Genomic DNA, 17,846 nt, shown 5'->3' with positions numbered 1-17,846 from the left:
GAAAGAAAGAAAGAAAGAAAGAAAGAAAGAGAGAAAGTGCGAGAGAGAGAGAGAGAGAGAGAGAGAGAGAGAGAGAGAGAGAGAGAGAGAGAGAGAAGGATGCTGTTCTGAAATGTATAGCCTTTTCTTGACATTACCTTATGAATTAATGGTTCAATTTTTTTTATAACAATTATTTGACTTTTGACTTTTATTGTTAGACAGTTCATGAGAAGTCAGTACCTGAAGTGTAAGACATTTCTTCAGTGAATATAATTTGGCAAAAAATAAAAATCAAGAAGAAAATGTAAAACCTTACAGAGTTAACATCTCTCATTTTTTCAATTATTATGTGAGATATAGGCAATATTAGTGTTTTAATGTTTTATACATTTTATTTTATTTTGTGTTAGAAAGTTAGAGTACATTAATTGCCAAAGAGTTATGTACATTTTTACTGGCTTCTTAATTTTCATATTTGCATTTATCCAATTCCATATATGTAAACTCACTTATTTTAAGCATAATGAATATAAATTGCTGCATCTTTCAGAACTTTGATTTTGTTTTAAGAAAGCAACAATTTTAACTGTAATTTTAAACATTCGTACATATATCCAATTAGATATTTTAATGTCCTGAGATCTGTATGTCACAACAATGTCAACATTTATTTAAATATCTGTGCTATAATTATATAACGATGTCTCTGTGTTCTCTTCATAGGCATGCATTCCTCAGCAGCAACTGAGCTGTTTGTTGCAGGACCCTTGCCAGCCACTGGGACACTTCCACCACCAACTTTGTCTGCTTATCAGCATTCATCTACCTTTAGCAATAGAAACTTTGTGACCACCTCACCTTTGGTGCTTCAAGATTCATCTTTTAACACTACATCAAATGGAATTTTAAGCCCTCATGACCCTTTGCTACAAATTAAGACTTCCCAGGGAACCGTTCCAACTGCTTTGGCATTTGAACGCCTGGGCAGTTCTGCATTAAGTAACAGCATACCCCCTCAGTCTTCAACATATCGCTCAGCTCAAGAGTCAGCACCCCATCTTTTACAACCTCAATTTAGTTTGTTGCCTTCAACACTTGGGGGAGCTCAGCAAACCCCTCAAGCCTATAATTCAGCTCTTTTTACTAGTTCTGCTGCTTCCATTGAAAGAGCTCTTCTTCGAGAATGTAGCGTTATTAAACACCACCAGCGGCCTTCAGTTACCCAGTCTATTCAGGCACAACTGACTGGTTCCCAGCATCCCTTACATAGTTACCTATCAAGTGCAAGTATTGGTAATTTCCAGGAACCATCCAGGCAGTCGTCTTTATCCTGTAGTTCAGTTCGAGATTCTACTCAGGTGAGCAATGGAGTATTGCCGCAGAAGACCCCTCAGGTCTCAGCAGAGCTTGCTCAGTCTTACTCATCTGTGATTCCATCATCAGGGTATCTTCCTTCTGCTACAAAAGTTGACAACGGTTCTACAAAACAACCACTAACATCAACTACAATTCCGAAGCCTCAAAGTATAATTCCTCCTGTGCAAACACTAAACTATTCTAAACCTTTACATAACCAGAGTTCTGTAATATCAGGTCAAGCACAAATTTATTCTACAGCACAGCTACCAAGCCTTTTATCAGTTAGTCAGTCCCAAAATTATGGTTTAGTACAGCCACATAATGTGCCATCTATTGTTCATTCGCAGGTTTATAGGTCCAGCAGGGTTGAGAAATTGCCATCCTTATACAAAACATTGACTTTTTCTGGGTCATCTCAGCCTGTAACCTCTGAAAATCAGACACTTAGTTATTCATCCAATCAGCAAGAAGTATTATCTTTAGTTACAAATGAGAATTATCCTCAAACAAGAGACCTGCCATCAGTCAGTGAGTCTCAAAATTATTCTGGTCACTCTCAGGGTTTATCACCAGTTAGCCAAACACAGGTCATTTATTCATCTCAGTCTCAAGTTTTATCAGTTGTTAGTCCTTCAGAAAGCTATGCATCAGGACAGTCTCTGACATTAACAGCCCCTTCTCTTTCTTATTCTAATGCCTCTCGGGGTCAGAGCTTGCCAGGTTCTACCCCAACACCAAATTATACTTCTATGCATTCATCCCCAAATGCTCAGACCCAAGGATCTTCTCCTCCTCAGCCCCAAAAGTTTTTGCCTGTTGTGCAGTCATCTTTTGCATCCTCTACTCGTGGTCAGACATTACAAAGTAGCATACCTTCCCCTGATCCAAAGTCTTATGCTGAAAGAAAAGCTGACTCAAGTGTGTATACATCGTCAAAGCAAGATGATTTTCCAGTGCAAAAATTACAGGCATTGCAGTCACAAGCATCTCTTGAATCATCAAGCCAAAGGCTACCCGATGGGGAAGTGAATGCTCAAGAGTCAGTTTATAAGACATCAAAGGCAGATGATAGGTATTCTCAGAGTGTAACCAGAAATAACTCTCACCTTGAAGATCAAGTTGTTGCTGCTCTCCAGGGTTCAAAACAAGAAGAAAACATGGTTGGTTCAATGACACAACTTAACCAGCAAAGTGGCCAGTCCAATAATGCAGTAGCCCCTGATCTTAAGAAGGCAACTAATTTAATGCAAACTTCACAGATAAGGTTGAATACTAAAGACCTCAACCAGCAGCATTCTCTCATGCACAAGATGCATGAAGCGAAGGTTCAGCAACAGCATGATCAAATAATGAATGCCTCATCTCAGATACAGATTCCAAATCATGCTTTAGGGCATAGTCATCAGGCTCTTCCTAATACATCAGTCCTTTTAGACTCTGCCTGTGACTTACAGATTCTTCAACAGGCTGGAATTCTACAGGCCAGCCTGGGACAAGCAAAGGCATCCTTGCAAGTACAGCGTGTTCAGAGTCCGCAACAGATAGTCCATCCTTTCCTACAGATGGATGGTCATATCATCCAGAGCAACGGTGAGCATCCTCAACAGCAGCTCCATCCTCAGAATTCTGATATTATGAAACTAGACCTCCCTGAACCTTCAAAACCATTGCAACAGCTAACAGCAAAGGGCCCCTTCAGTGAAGCCAATCCACATGACTCAAAGAATCAGTTTGTTTCTCTTGGATCAATATGCTTCCCAGAGGCAATGCTTCTCAGTGATGAAAGAAATATTTTATCAAATGTAGATGACATCTTAGCAGCTACAGCAGCAGCTTGTGGGGTTACACCTTCTGACTTTTCCAAGTCGGCTTCAAATGAAACCATGCAAGATATTGAAAGTAGTGATTCTAAGTCTCATTATCATCAGTCATTAGATGTCAGGCATGTGAATTCAGATTTTAACTCCATAACAGCTACAGTAGGAAAGCCACAGAGTATTAATGATATTTCCTTAAATGGAAATCAGGTTAGTGTAAATCTTTCATCAGTACCCACCCTTCAGTCAGAAACAGTCCTTGATCAACCGCATATGGAAACACCTAGTCAAAATATACCAACTAAAGTACCTTCTGCCATGGTTGGACTGGATCAGGAAATTCAGGAACAAAGTGCTGACCCATTCAAGAAACAGTTGACTATAAACCATGAATCTAAAGAAGACAGGGAAATTGCTGTTGACAGTGCATTGAGTGATAACAGAAATCAAGAGTTTGTCTCTAATAGTCGGAGCGTAAGTGGAGACAGTATAGTATCAGAGCGTGACTTTACCCTAGTAGGTGATGACAGTGGTGTGTTGGTGAACCCTAGAAGGAGTACACTTGCACTGCTGGCCATGCCCCAGCCAGGGGATGCAACCAGTGGCAAGACTGAAGATGAAAAACAAGATGCAACATATTTTAACCTTCCAAAGGAAAAAGCTAAAGGAAAAGAACTAGGAAAAGAGGAAGAAGATAATCAAAAACAACTGAAAAAGTCTGCTCAATGCAAGCGACAGAACCCCAGAGGGACAGATGTGTATTTACCATACACTTCCCCTTCCTTGGAAAGCTGCGATGAAGGTTTTCAGCATCAAGAAAAGATGAGGCAGAAAATCAAGGAAGTGGAAGAAAAGCAGCCGGAGGTCAAAACAGGATTTATTGCTTCTTTTTTAGACTTCCTGAAGTGTGGGCCCAAGCAGCAGTTTTCCACCCTTGCTGTTCGAGTACCTAACAGAACCAGACGATCAGGAACCCAAGCCACCCGTACCTTCTGTCCCCCACCATTTGCAAAGACATCACCTGCAGCACAAGCACCATCTGAGACAGGGGTCAGTCTATCAGAAAAAGTTGACAGTGAGCTTAAAAATTCAGAACAATTATCTTCATTTTCTTCTGATGAGGAAGATCCTGGCACATGTGGCCATGATATCTACAAGAACACCTCCGCTCCCTTAACTGTGTTGGATGCTACTTTCGATAAAACAAAGAAAACAGGTAAAGTTTTAAACAGTTTACAGTTATCACATCCTACCATTAGTTTTCTAGCTATGACTTAAGTTTTAAAACATGCAGTTCTGCAAATACATCTTAAGGACAAGAACATATCTTGGGGGTTTGCTTTTTGACATTTCCTTGCATGTAGGATTTTGGTTACGCCTCAAAGAATCATCTTACATAGTCTGCTATCTGCATTTCTCAAAGCGTAGACATCTTACGGCAGTTTTGGAATAGGAAGATTTGTATTATAGGTCCTCTTATTTTCTTAATATCCTAGTTTTACCCAAAGATTAGCATTTTAATATTTTTGAAGTGGTTGTATACAAAATGCATGTGCATCTGGCTAAGAGAGACCTTAGTTCTGTGCTGGCTCCTAACTGTATTTCCTTCAATTAACAGTTGACAGGTTAAGTATACTTTATTTTTATTTATTTATTTTTGAGATAGGGTCTTACTATGTAGACCATCTGACTTTGAATTAAGTACCAAGATTAAGGGTATGAGCCACCAGTGCACAGTTTACTATTTTACGGAACAGGTTAAGGGAAAAAAAAAATTGCAACAATTTATATAGCTATGACTTTGTTTTGCCCGGAATAAGAGTCAGGAGATGTTCATACAAGATTGGGTTGGAGAGATGGTTCTTCAGTTGAGAGCACATAACTGCTTTCCCAGAAGGCCTGAGTTTGATTCCCCTGACACCTGTAACTTCAGATCCATGGGACAACTGATGTCTCTGGTTTCTTTGGGCACCTGCAGTCTTTCAGTTACACACATGCACATCATTTGGGGGGAGGCACCCAGGTGATAAAGCTGACAGGAAGTGAACCACCGAAGTCCATAGGACTAGTGACAGACCTGCATCTGAATTAGTTTATCTGATTTTAAAGCATGTATTCCTGCTGAGCTCTTGCATAAACAGGAATTTTAAGACTTTAAGAATTTTGTGATATACTTTTCCATGTCTGGACTTGAGGCTGTCTTCATTAAGATGATATGAAATAACTGGTATACTAGATAGTTAACATAAATGGTTTTTGTTTGTTTGTTTGTTTTTGTTTTTTGTTTTTTCCGAGACAGAGTTTCTCTGTGTAAGCCCTGGCTGTCCTGGAACTCACGTTGTAGACCAGGCTGGCCTCGAACTCAGAAATCCACCTGCCTCTGCCTCCCGAGTGCTGGGATTAAAGGCGGGCGCCACCACGCCCGGCCCCATTCTTTTTTAAAATTTACTTTTATCTTATATGCATGAATGTTTTGTCTAAATGTTTATATGTGTACCCTATCTTGTGTATGCCTGATGCTCATTTAGAAGGTGGCATTGGATCTGTGGGAACTGGAGTTACAAATACTTGTCAATCACCACATGGATGATGGAAATAGATCCTCTGGAAAAGCAGCCCTGCTCTTAACTGCTGGAAGTTAAGGAACTGAGGAAACGCCCTCTCTCATTCGTTAGGTTGACTCTACTCTTGAGTTGTTTCAGTTCTGTGCAGGCCTGCTTGTCATTTCTTCTCATCTGAACCCTAACCTGTTTCTGGGTGGTGAAGTGTGCTGTCCTCTTTTTTTTCTGTCTGTCTTTCTTTCTGGTTTGTTTGTTGAATTACATTTATTTTGTATGTGCATGTTTGGAGGGAGGACACGCATGTCATCTTGCTTCAGAGGACAACTTGTGGGAGTTGGTTCTCCCACAGTCATTGATCTCAGGTTCCCAGGCTTGCCAAGTGATTTTGCTAAACCATCTCACCTGCCTTTGATATTTTCTTTATGCTTTATTTCTTGTAATAATTTCAAAGTTTCATGTTTCAACTAAGCTCTTTGATCTGCCATGAATTCATTTTTGAAAGCACAAAAAATAGTTATCCAGTTATTCTTCCAAATGTGGACATTCAATTTTCCCAGCGCCATTTCTTGAAGAGGCTGTCCTTTCTCCAGGGAATTTGTTGAAAATCAGGTCACTCCAGGTGTTTGCTTATTCCTGAGTCTTAATTTTGTACCAGTGCTATGTTTTTGTTAGTTTGATCTGAGGTCAAGATTGGGTTATTTCTAGTGTTGCTATTTGAGCTCAGATTTTTTTGCTGTTGGGAATCTTCATGCTCTGCATAGATTTTAGGGGTTTTTCATTTTTATTTCTTTGCAGAATATTATTAAATGTTTTGGAATTTTTGTTTTGGTTGTTTGGTATTTAGGTGTGGCCTCTTGTATTCTAAGCTGATCTTTTTAAATTTGCCATGTATCTAAAGGTGACCTGAACTGCCTGTTTCCTCAGTGCAGGAATTATAGGCACCCACACTCCCCCAGCACTGTTGAGAATGAAACCCAAGGGTTTTGTACAAGCTGACCAAGCACTCTGCCAGTCTGCCTCAGCTAGATCATTGGAATTGTAATGGTAACTGTAACAAACTGGATTTTTATCCTGTGTTTTCTTAATTTCAACATCTTAATTCTTTCCCTTGTCTTCCTTTGGTATTCTTCTTGTTTCTTGTCTTTAGTACTTAATTATTATTGTATTTTCTGAATGATACTTCTCTTTTACATTTCTTTGCACCATAGTCTGGCCATATCTCATTAATTGCGTTTATAACAATCTGTTTTTAAATGTTTTGTACTTTAGATTTTTACTTTATTTTTAACTTCTGTGTTTATGGTGTTTTGCTTGTGTGTATGTCTGTTTATGCCCAGTACCTTTTTCTCTCCAGCTTCATTGACTTCTTTTTTAACCAAAGAGCTATGGGTAACGGTCAAACATTTTTCTATTAAATGGTACCTTGATATTTTATCTAGTTTAAGTTCAAATGTCTAATTAAGGTGTTATGGGGAAAAAAAAACAAAAAACCTTTTTTGAGACAAGGTCTCACTATGTAGCCCTAGCTGTCTGGAACTCATATGTAGAATAGATTGGCCTGGAACTCACATAGATCCACCTGTCTCTGTCTCCCAAGTGCTGGAATCAAAGGTACACCACCAGACCCTTGAGAATTTTCTGAATTTTCTAAGTGACTTGGTAAATATTCCATGATTATAAAGTACAAGCAAATCCTACTTTCTATTATTACTCAAGTCTTTTACATTTTTTCTAAAGCAGTAGGTGTAGTGGTGCACACCTTTAATCCCAGAGTTTAGGAGGCAGAGTTAGGCAGATCTCTGTGAGTTCGAGGCTAGTCTGTTTTACATAGTAAGTTTTAGAACAGCCATAGCTATACAGTGACTCACCCACCTACCAAAATCTTGGAAACATAATAAATAATTTCAAAAGAAAGAAAGTAAACATGTATTCTTGGAGTAGCAAAACATTCCCCCTAGAATTTCTCAGTAAGGCAGATAAGGTGGTTTTCAAAAAGCCTGACGATTTGAGTTCAATCCTAGAACATATATAAAGGTAGAATGAAAGAACGGACTCCTCTCAATAAGCCCTGTAGCATGCATACACATACAGAGAGAGACAGACAGACTTCCCACATACAATAAACAGAAGTAAGAAATGTACATATTTCAGGAATTACAAAAGCAGATAGATGAAACGGGTATATCAGAATGTTTGGTTTATTTATCTTATTTTATTTTTTGGTTTTTTTGTGACAGGGATTTTTCCATGTAGTCCTGGCTGTCCTCAAATTCAGAGATCTGCCTCCCGAGTGCTGGGATTAAACTGCCCGGCACGTGTGTTATTTTTTTTTTTTTAAAGACTTATTTATTTTATATATATGAGTATACTGTAGCTGTACAGATGGTTGGTTGTAAGCCACCATGTGGTTGCTGGGAATTGAACTCAGGACCTTCAGAAGAGCAATCAGTGCTCTTAGCCGCTGAGCCCTCTCACCAGCCCATGTTGGTGATTTTTTAAGGTTGGGTTATATTATCTTTTTCTTTGTCATTTATTTGCACACTTATTTTTTCAGTATTGAAGATAGAACTCAGGCTTGGCACGTGTGCGGCGAGTATGTGCTCTGCCACTAACCTGTATCCTCAGAGTTTACTTGATATATTTTGAACTTGTGTGGTTGAGTGCATATTTTTTTTCTTTTGAGATTATACTTACATTTTTTTCTAACATTTTAGCTATTTATTATTTTGAGGCAAGGTCTTACTATGGATCCCTGGCTGGTCTCAAACTCACAGGGATCTTAAAAGGATCAGAATCACACAGGACACACCAACACCAAGTTATCAGGACAAAGGAGATTTATTTGCCCCAGGGGGACAAAGGGCAGGGAATTAGAGACAAAAGAAAGGAAATAGAGGATGAGGGAGAAGAGAAAGGGAAAGATGGGGTGAGGGGGAGGATATTTACCCCAGAGGGACCAAAAGGGCTGCTGGACAGAGAGGAAACAGACATGGGCATATGGGAGTTTATAAGGGAACAAGGAAACCCCATACTAGGATGAAATGCTTAATTTTAACTGGACATGTTAAATAGGTGGGCCGAAAGGGGGCCCACCTATTGTTAGACTTCAGTACTTTGATAGCTGAAACTTGCTGGTCAGCCTCAGGAGGAGAAAGTTGCAAAATAAGGGAATAAACCTTGGTAGGTAGCTTTTTAGACTGTGTAATGTAACCATTCTTGGAAAGAGGGGAAGGAAAGGTCTGGGATCTGTTTGCCATGCTGGGTCTGCTAGAGCCCTCAGGGGCCTTCCAGGGGCTAAGACTGAAGGTGTTGTGTTAGTATTAGCATTTTAAAATATATTTTTCATTTCTTTTTCTTTTAGAACTTTTTTCTTACATAGAATAAATCATATATGGGAATATTTAAATATACAAAGCAAAATAGTAAGTTTTACATGAATTTGAAAGTGCAGACATGTAAGCTATCCATGATTTCTGAACACTAGTAATTTCATAAGCTGAGTTTAACAAGGAAGGCTACAAAGGAAGTACTGACTTTCCTAGTCATTCTCTCTACCTAACAGAAAGTAAAACCGAATGGACATTGACTTGGGACAGACAGGAGCATTGAAAGCAATGGAAAGTGGCTAGAATGTGGATAAGGAAGTATAAATGCTACTGTCTAGAAAGCCAATACATAAGAAATTAAAGGTATACCACATGACCTGTTGAAATCCCCACTAAGTCAGTTACTTTGCTTTTTACACCTGTGTATTTTATGCATTGGATCCTATTACAGATGGTTGTGAGACACCTTGCGGTTGCTGGGAATTGAACTCAGGATCTCTGAATGAGCAAGCAGTATTAACCACTGAGCCATCTCTCCAGCACCCAGGAACTTACATTTTTAGAATGAAAAAGTACTAAATTTTGCAAAATACTTTTTCTGTGCCTGTTTATGGTCCTGGTGATTTTCTCCCATTTTACCACTAATATAGTTTATTGTGTGAATTATATTCCTAAGATAGATAATACTTGGTCGTAATAACATGTTTTTATTTATGTATTTGTTCTTTTTTATTTATTTTTATGGTATGGTTTGACATGTCTTGTGCCTGATGGGACAGACTCTATCTCTACACTGAGCTACAACTACCACTTGCCTCTGCCTCCCGAGTGCTGGTTGTATAACTCTTTACATTGCGTTTTGCTGAAGATTTTTGTGTTTATATCATTAGGGATATTGACCTTCTCATTATTACTATTATTACTATAATTATGACATCTAGTTTTATTATTAAAATAACACTGTATTGTTGGGCAAGGTAATTCATGCTTTTAATGCCAGTACTCTAGAGGCAGAGGAAAGTGGATCTCTTGAGTTCAAGGCTGGTGATACTCTGTCCTCATAAAGTGAGTCTGGAGTTTATTAAGTGTACTGGCTGGTTTTGTGTGTCAACCTGACATAGGCCGGAGTTATCACAGAGAAAGGAGCTTCAGGTGAGGAAATGCCTCCATGAGATCCAGTTGTAAGGCTTTTTCTCAATTAGTGATCAAGAGGGGAGGGCCCATTGTGGGTGGAGCCATCCCTGGACTGGTAGCCCTGGGTTCTATAAGAAAACAAGCTGAGCAAGGCAGTAAGTAACATCCCTTCATGGCCTCTGCATCAGCTCCTGCTTGAGCTCCAGTCCTGACTTCCTTTGGTGATGAACAGCAATGTGGAAATGTACGCTGAATAAAACCTTTACTCTCCAACTTGCTTCTTGGTCATGATGTTTGTGCAGGAATAGAAACCCTGACTAAGACATTAAGTATTAGTTCTTTCACTGTTGGTAGAATTTAGCAGTCCAGTCTCTGGGGCTTGTGCTTTTTCTTTATAGGATGATTTTTTTAATTTTCACTTTCTTATTTGACTAGTTTATTCATATTTTTTGTTTGTCTTGTTCTTAGTAGTTTGTGTCTTTGTAGGAGTTCATTTCATCTCATTCATAGTATTACTTTATTTCTGTAGTTTCTGGAGCTGTTTTAAAGTATTTGGGGTTTGTTGTGTATATGGAGTGGGTGACCACATGTTAGTCTGTACCGTGTGCACACCCAGTGCCCATGGAATCAAGAGAAAGGCATCAGGTCTCCTGTGACTGAGACAGCTGTGAGGTGCCTAGGAGGTTCTGGAGATCTTTCCAGGGTCTTCTAGAAAAGTATTCAGTGGTCTCTCAATTACTGGGCCAGCTCGCCAGCCTGTTGCTTTTCTTTTTCATATCCAATTATCCTCCCTTCTGGGAGTTCTCAAAGTGTTGGTTATCTGACCCTTCCTTATTTGCTATCATTTGTGTGTGTGTCTGTCTTTTGAAATTATCTTTAATGTATGTAATGTAGTTTGAGGTAAGGTTAGCTAGGTCACAGCTGTAAGTTTGCACTGCAGTCTTCTTACCCATATTCAGTTTGCACCTCTGATTCTTGAATTAACAGCTATTCCTTAATTTCTTCCCATAGTATTGTTTCCAAGCAACTGATTGCAAAAATAACTTATGCTAATGTTTCAGACATTACTCATAACATAACTGTTTAAATATTTGTCACCGGTTCTGTTTGTGTGGCTTAGTTTTAGAAGCTGTGCCTGTGGCAACTCCTGGTGCATCTGCTGAGACTGCTGGTGTTGCTCCCACTCCCTCCACTGCTGTTGGAACAGTTAAACAAGACCTTCATTTGACTTCATTAACTGTCAACACCGTGGAAAATGCCAACTCCACAGAATCCCCCACAGCCATCGAACTTGATAGTCTTCCTTCAGACCAGTTGGCAAAAGGACAGGACACAGTTGCAATAGAAGGTTTTACAGATGAGGAAAATATTGAAAGTGGAGGTGAAGGTCAATACAGGGAACGTGATGAATTTGTCGTAAAGATAGAAGACATAGAGACCTTTAAGGTGAGTGAATGTTCCCAGGTGTGAAGGGCCTAGTACAGCTGGAGTGCTTGTGTTTTCATGATGATTTCACTGGCACACCTGCATTACCCAACATTTAAAAGTTTATGAGTATCCTGTTACTGTGTTTGGTAATGTTGGACTGAATGTCATATTTATAATTTAATTAATTTATTTAGCCTGTTAACTCTGTAGCCCAGGTTGGCACTGTGGCAAAGGCTATCACACCCAGCAGATGTGTGTTGAAATGGGGGTTTCATGTAGTTCAGGCTGGCCCCATATGAACATGCCATAAAGCTGAGGATGACCTTGAACTTCTGATCCTCTACTCTCTCTCTCCCATTGAAATTCTGAGATTTTATGCATGTACCAGCTTACACAGTTTTATGCAGTCTTTAGGACTGAATCAAGGCCCTTGAATGTGCTAAGCAATCACCTTACCAATTAAACTACATCTTAGTCCAGATTATAGTGCTGTTGTTAATTTTTTTTAAGACTTTCAACTGAATACATTAGGGCTATTAGAAAATGTTTGTATAATTTAAGAAAATAACAGAACTAACATAAACATGAATTTGGATTTAATTTTAGAGCTTTAGTTATAGCACCATGAGTAGAATGCCTGATGTGGTTTTCGTTTGTTTGTTTTGTTTTGTTTTTAATTCCAGGATGGCCTTAAACTGCTGGCAGTTCTCTTGACTCAACCCTTCCAAGTGTTGGGATAATAAGTTGAGCCAGCATTAACCAGCTAGCCTAACTACCTAGCCATACTTAATATATTTTTGGATTTTTGTTTGTTTGGTTTGTCTGGCATTGTTTTTAAGTTGAGATGGAAAGCAAAGGAATTAGAACGAGGAAAGCTGCCACATTCATGCTGTCTATGATCCTGCCATTGACAGTTAACTCCAGTTCCACTGCAGCATATTTTAGATGTTATAAAACTGCACAAGGGCTGGAGAGATGGCTCAGCAGTTAAGAGCACTGACTAGTCTTCCAATGGTCATGAGTTCAATTCCCAGCAACCACATGGTGATTCACAACCTCCTCTGGTGTGTCTAAATAAATAAATCTTTTAAAAAATAAAAAATAAAAATAAAAAGCCTGGCGTGGTGGTACACACCTTTAATCCCAGCACTTGGGAGGCAACGACAGGCGAATTTCTGAGTTTGAGGCCAGCCTGGTCTACAAAGTGAGTTCCAGGACAGCCAGGGCTATACAGAAAAACCCTGTCTTGAAAAACCAATAGATAGATAGATAGATAGATAGATAGATAGATAGATAGATAGATAGATAGATAGATAACAAAACGGCACAAATGGGAAGATAATACCACTAGCAGTTTCTTTCAGTCATCTTGATTCAGTAAAAGGGCAATGGGTTTTATGTCATGTAACTTTTTAGGGGGGAAAACTGAAGCGGAGACTGAATTGAATCATTTTTAGGGGTCAAGTTTATCCATATATCAACAACCCTCTAGGTTGGGGGGTGAGGTACTGTAGAAACTCAGACATAGATAAGAAATGAAAACTTATGCTGGAGGTAGTTGTACATACCCTTAATACCATCCCTCAGCCGGCAGAGTCTGGTGACCTCTGTAGGAGTAAAGTCAGCCTGACCTACATGCAGATTCTAAGACTGCCAGGGCAACATGGAGACCCTTCCTCCACTCCCTCAAAGAGAGAGAGAGAGAGAGAGAGAGAGAGAAAGAGAGAGAATGAGAATGAAAAGTTAAAGTAGGCCTTAAAGATTCCCATTCACAGTAACAGTATATAAATATAAGCATGATCATATTTTCCTAAATGTAATTAATTCTACTTATTATAGGAGGCTTTAAATACGGGAAAAGAGCCCCCAGCTATTTGGAAAGTACAGAAAGCTTTGTTACAGAAATTTGTTCCTGAAATTCGAGATGGGCAAAGAGAATTTGCAGCTACAAATAGTGTAAGTGAAATGCTTGATTCTATCCGCTTTTCTAAGCTTACCCTTGGATGAACAGAGGTGGGGTCAGATGTCAGATGCATCAACTTTTCTGATTGATAACAGCACTGGCTGCTCCTGCAGAGAACCTGGAATCCATTCCTAAGACCTACATGGCAGGTAGAATGATAACTCCAGCTCTAGGGATCCTATGCTCTCTTCTAATTACTGAGGACACCTGCACACATGCACATATTCACACAGACACATGTGCACAGTGAAGTAACAGCTGAGAAGATAGCTCTGAAGTTAATAGCGCATACAACTCTTGACCTGGACCTGAGTTCATGGTAGGAAGCTCACAACTTCCTGTAACTCCAATTCCTCCTCAGGTACCAGCATTCACTCATACTCATGTGTGCTGGCTCCCTTGGGCATGCGCTCGCTCTCTCTCTTTCTCTCTCTCTCTCTCTCTCTCTCTCTCTCTCTCTCTCTCTCTCTCTCTCTCCCTGCCCATTCTTAAAATCAGGATAAAACTGGTCTGGTTATAGATATATTTTGGAAACTACAAAGGATGGGTGGCTGAACTTAACAGCATAATATTTATGTGTAGACTATATAATTGTATAATTAAAATACTTTTTTTCTTTAGTACCTTGGGTATTTTGGAGATGCAAAAACTAAATACAAAAGGATATATGTGAAGTTCATTGAAAATGCAAACAAAAAGGAATATGTCAGAGTGTGTTCCAAAAAGCCAAGAAATAAGCCTTCACAAACTATCAGGTATTTGTTTTCTTATGTATTTATTGGCTTATTTGGGTATTATTATTGTTTAAAGGGTCTATCTTGTCAGTTAGGACTGAATACTGCAATACCTTTTGTAGTAGGTGAATCCTTTTCAGAGAATGAGGTGGACATTGTAAAGCTAGTGGCTCTTTGGTAGAATAGGTACCTTCATTGCTTGGGTCTTTTTGGTGTCACTTTAGTAAAATGGAAAAAAAAACAGATGGTGCAAAATTTATTGACTCTAGCTCTTTGTGACAGAACTTCTCAGAAGTCCTCTTTGCCATCAATAGGGTGAAAGAAATGAATGTCAAAGTTACAGCAAGATAATTGGGGGTTAGGGGACACACAGACATGTATATTATCAGGTCAGCACACAGTGAATTCCTATCCTAGATCAACAGATCTATGTGCCTGGGTTGTCTGCAGCATGAATCTAGAGGGTAACTAGTATGACTAACTCGGTGATAGGTATTAGAATGTGGGTATGACCCTAGCTAGATACTCAGTCTGCTGTCATCAGTGGGTCTAGTTTAATTAAGATCACCACCTATTTTCAAACCGCTGATCCAGTTATCATGATGGAATTTAACCACACAAATTTTTAGATTTACCATTGGACAAATCTTAAGAGGTTTCAGTCTGATGCATTTGCATTTGTACATCAGAACTTAGTGGCCACCACAACATCAGAGCTAGATTTGTCTTTCCATATCTCATATTCTCTGGGAAATTAATCTATAAGGAGTTTGGTAGAGATAAAGATTGAGGTAATAGCCCCTTAATAATTGAACATAGAGTACCAGTCTTTCACAAAAGTGTTGTGGGAGTCATTTGAGTTGTATATAGCACATGGACTTTATTTTGGAAGTGTTGGTCTGAGCAAGTTAATCTTTCCTTGTTAATCATAAAATCATTTTTTTAATCTTAAAAGATTTAATGATTTTAATAAAATTTGTTTTAACATTGCAGAAATATTCCATCTAAGTCAAGTAGTATTAGTAAAACTTCTGACCCACCAGTATCAAAAACTACAACTACAAAAGCCCCTTCTACAAAAGCCCCTTCTACAAAACCCAAAGCTAAACAGCTCAAAATAAAGGCTGAGCCGCCACCAAAGAAAAGGAAGAAATGGAAGGAAGAATTTTCATCATCACAATCTGAATCGTCTCCTGAGGTCCGTTCTAGCGGTAGTGAGGATGAGGGTGAGTTCCCCAAGAAATTAGTATTTTGATACTTATAGGTGGTGTGCAGGAATGAAGGGGGATGGTGATGGTGGCAATTCAGATCGGCTTTGCTTAGTACCAGAGTGATGCTGCTGTACAAAGTTCATTATGCTTTGTACAAACCACACCCAACAGAACACATTTAGCCTCCACATGTGAGGACAGAGATTGGCAGACTTACTTACAGACAACTTTTGTGTATAATTTATTGGAATACAGCCCCATAGATACTGTTTGGAATTACATGATTTCACATAGTTGCAGTTTTGAGTTGTGGTATAGAGACCATGTGACCAGAAAAAATGCTAAACTATTCACCATTTGACTCTTGAGGAAATTTTACTGACTTTCATTTTTCAAAAACATAACAGTAAAGACAAAGGAGGATGAAGGGAACATGGAAGGCTGTTGAAGCCAAGCTAAAGCTGAAAACCTGGGGTCTTTATAAACAAAGGAGAGTTTTTGGAGGAACTCAAGTAAAAGCAACATGACGAATTTTTTTTTTCTTTTCTTTTCTTTTTTTTATTTTTTTCTTTTTTTTATTTTTATTTTTTTATTTTTTTTTTTTTTACGAATTTTTAAATTTAATTGTTAGACCAGTTTCAGGCAAAAATGGTATCGGAACCTAAGTAGTGGAAACAGGAATGGGAGAGGAGAATGGAAAGTGTTCTGTTTTGCTTGGTGACAGTCTCCCTAAGGAGTCCTGGCTGTCATGGAGCTTAAGATGTAAACCAGGCTGTCCTGGAACTAAGAGATCCTCCTGCCTCTGCATCTTGTAATTATACCCTCAGGTAAAAAGGAAAATTTTCCTTGCATAAGTAACATGGCAGACCACTAGGTGTCACTAGTTAAGCATTGTGTTCAGACCTTTGAAACAGTTACCTATAATATGGGTTTAAATGCTGGTGATTTATTTTATTTTCACATGTAGGGTTTGTGTGTATGCTTGCATGTGTGCATGCATATGTAAGTGTACATGTGGCATGGCATACGTGGAGGTCAGAGGAGACTATTGGGGGAATCAGTTCAGTCATCAGGCTTGACACAAGATGTATCTTTACCCACTAAACTGTCTTCAGACTTACGGTGTTTGCATGTATGTATGCATTTAGTTATGTATTCATTCATTTGTTTTTTTGAAACTTTCTCTGTGTGGAACTCGACTGTAGACCAGGCTGGCCTTGAACTCAGAGACCCACTTGGCTTTCTGCCTCACAAGTGCTTGGAATTACAGGCATCTGGCACCACACCTGGCCTATATGGTGGTCATTTTTTAAGCTCTTTCAGAATATTCTTTCTTTTTTTTTTTTTTTCCTTCAGAATATTCTTATAGTCTTGAAGAGCTTTGAGGATTCTAAATAGGCTCAATCTATTTAGATTTACAAAGTAGCAATTAAATTAAAATGTTTAAACTATTTGTAAGTGATTATTATTAACACAATTGGTTCTATTTTTATATTTGTCTACATTCCATTAGTTACTGTGTGTTAGTTTGGTTAAAGAATATGAAGAGAACATGATGGGAAGACAATTTTAACTGTCTTTTCAGATAGTTACCAATATTTCTTGATACATAAACCTTTCAATTACACTTTTAGCTATTTGTGTATATGAGTATTTTGCCTGTATGCATGCCATGTGTGTGCCTGGCACCTTCAGGGGTCAGAAGGCACATAAGATCTTCTGGAACTGACTTACATATGGTAAATGACCCTGTGGATGCTGAGACCCAAGCCTGGCCCCAACAGTTGTCTTGAACTGCTCATGCTCTGTTACATTAATGCATCATGGCTTAGTGAGGAAGATCTTGTCAACATTAATGTTTCCTTTTTGATATTTAAAAAGTTTTACTTAATATCTGCTATTTTAAGTGTGTGTTGTTCACTATTATTAATTGCATTATTTTGGTACTGTCAGAACTATTTATTCCCACACTTTTTTTTTTTTTTTTTAATGCATATCATTGTTTTTCCTGCATATGTGAGGGAGTCAGATCCCTGGAATAGGAGTTACAGACAGTTGTGAGCTGCCATGTGGGTACTGGGAATTGAACCCAGGTCCTCTGGAAGAGCAGCCAGTGCTCCAGCTAGTGTTCTTAACCGCTGCACCATCTCTCCAGCCTCTTTCCAGAAATATTATTATTGGTAGTAGTAGTAGTAGTAGTAGTAGTAGTAGTATTGGGTTTTTTTGTTTGGTTGGCTTTGGTTTTGGTTTTTTGAGACAGGGTTTCTCTGTGTAGCCCTGGCTGTCCTGGAACTCACTCTGTAGACCAGGCTGGCCTTGAACTCAGAAATC

General features: G+C 38.8%; 1 protein-coding gene across 4 annotated transcripts in view; it reads left to right on the top strand.

The window, feature by feature from the left end:
• Positions 1 to 17,846, top strand: part of Qser1 (glutamine and serine rich 1) — a 59,973-nt gene that overhangs the window by 26,373 nt on the left and 15,754 nt on the right. For all 4 annotated transcript variants that reach the window (XM_029536179.1, XM_029536178.1, XM_021193060.2 and 1 more), the window contains exons 3-7: positions 706 to 4,374; positions 11,300 to 11,625; positions 13,447 to 13,563; positions 14,192 to 14,325; positions 15,298 to 15,530. In XM_029536179.1, the coding sequence (XP_029392039.1) occupies positions 706 to 4,374; positions 11,300 to 11,625; positions 13,447 to 13,563; positions 14,192 to 14,325; positions 15,298 to 15,530 (4,479 nt within the window). The remainder of the gene's footprint in view (positions 1 to 705; positions 4,375 to 11,299; positions 11,626 to 13,446; positions 13,564 to 14,191; positions 14,326 to 15,297; positions 15,531 to 17,846) is intronic.

This window comes from Mus pahari, chromosome 3 (assembly GCF_900095145.1).
Source record: "Mus pahari chromosome 3, PAHARI_EIJ_v1.1, whole genome shotgun sequence".
NCBI lineage: Eukaryota > Metazoa > Chordata > Mammalia > Rodentia > Muridae > Mus > Mus pahari.
This window is presented reverse-complemented; position numbering and strand designations above follow the sequence as displayed.